This window comes from Octopus bimaculoides, chromosome 19 (assembly GCF_001194135.2).
Source record: "Octopus bimaculoides isolate UCB-OBI-ISO-001 chromosome 19, ASM119413v2, whole genome shotgun sequence".
Lineage (NCBI taxonomy): Eukaryota > Metazoa > Mollusca > Cephalopoda > Octopoda > Octopodidae > Octopus > Octopus bimaculoides.
In genome coordinates, this window is record NC_068999.1 from 41091433 (window position 1) to 41092600 (window position 1168).

Sequence of the window (1168 nt, forward strand, 5' to 3'; positions counted from 1 at the left end):
TATATATATATGTATGTATGGGTGTGGGTTTGTGTGTGTATATAGAGCCGCCTCTATATATATGTCTATATGTATAGAGAGAGAGATAACATATATGTGTAAACAAGACCTACACACGTATATATGCATATATATAAATGTGTATGTGTATAAAGCCATATTGTAGACACACGAGCATTTTAAATTGTGCCATATTCTCCACAGATTGAAAAAAATGATGAAAAGCCTTAATCAATGTTCGATCCTTACTGCATTCTCATCCGTGGTGCCTGCATGATTCGGCCAATCCCAGAGAAATAAGCAGCCAACGCTATTTGCACCGTGCTCAGTGAGGTCTAGAACGATTATTTGCATATGCACGTCGTGTGTGGCATAGGAGAATAACTTCTCCCTTTTAAAACAGTGACAGCATGTTCAACACACACGACCCGTCGATGTGCACGGCATTCTGGGTTACCAGTTTTTCGACATGTACCTCGTCTGTTTTAAAATGGACAACTCACACACATTTTTGGGCTGCCCCAAAATGGGACTGTCACATGAGGTTGGCAAAAAATCTTTACTTTAAAGTGCTTCTACTGAATATCTCTCGTTGAGAGACTTAGGGACAATGTTTTTATTATATATATATATATATATATGTGTGTGTGTGAGTGTGTGTGTAATGTATGTACAACGAAAGAGTAAGTGAGAGAGAGAGAGACAGGGAGAGACATAGAGACAGAGCGTATGACAAAGTCAAAGCAGTGTAACTAACAGTGTACTGAATACACACACAAATCAAACATAAAATTTTTCAGTAAAATATTGTTTTGGTAATATTCCTTTTCTTCTCTTTTCTTTTATAGAAGCGTGTAAACCACAGCAAGGTTATGAAATTTACATAATGTTTCCGGAAGATGCTGCTGTCGGTAAGCAGAAATATTTCTAACACTTTCATCTCAGTCCACGATATTTCACAATTTATCAGTTGTTTTATGCATATAGGTGTGTGTGCGCGAGAGTGACAGTGTGTGTCTATTTGAGTGTATTTGTGTGTGTGCTTATGCATATAATTTTTTTCTCTATGTAAATATTTGGCTTTCAGTATTTCTGTAAATATACATATATGTGTGTATTTACATATAATAATTATTATTATATATATATATATATATATATATATATA

The 1168-nt window shown here is 34.9% G+C and overlaps 1 protein-coding gene across 1 annotated transcript in view; it reads left to right on the forward strand.

The window, feature by feature from the left end:
* The window catches only part of LOC106873992 (protocadherin Fat 1-like), a 446823-nt gene that overhangs the window by 287989 nt on the left and 157666 nt on the right, over window positions 1–1168 (forward strand). Inside the window, exon 4 of the mRNA XM_052974702.1 lies at window positions 849–911. Coding sequence (XP_052830662.1) covers window positions 849–911 — 63 coding nt within the window. The remainder of the gene's footprint in view (window positions 1–848; window positions 912–1168) is intronic.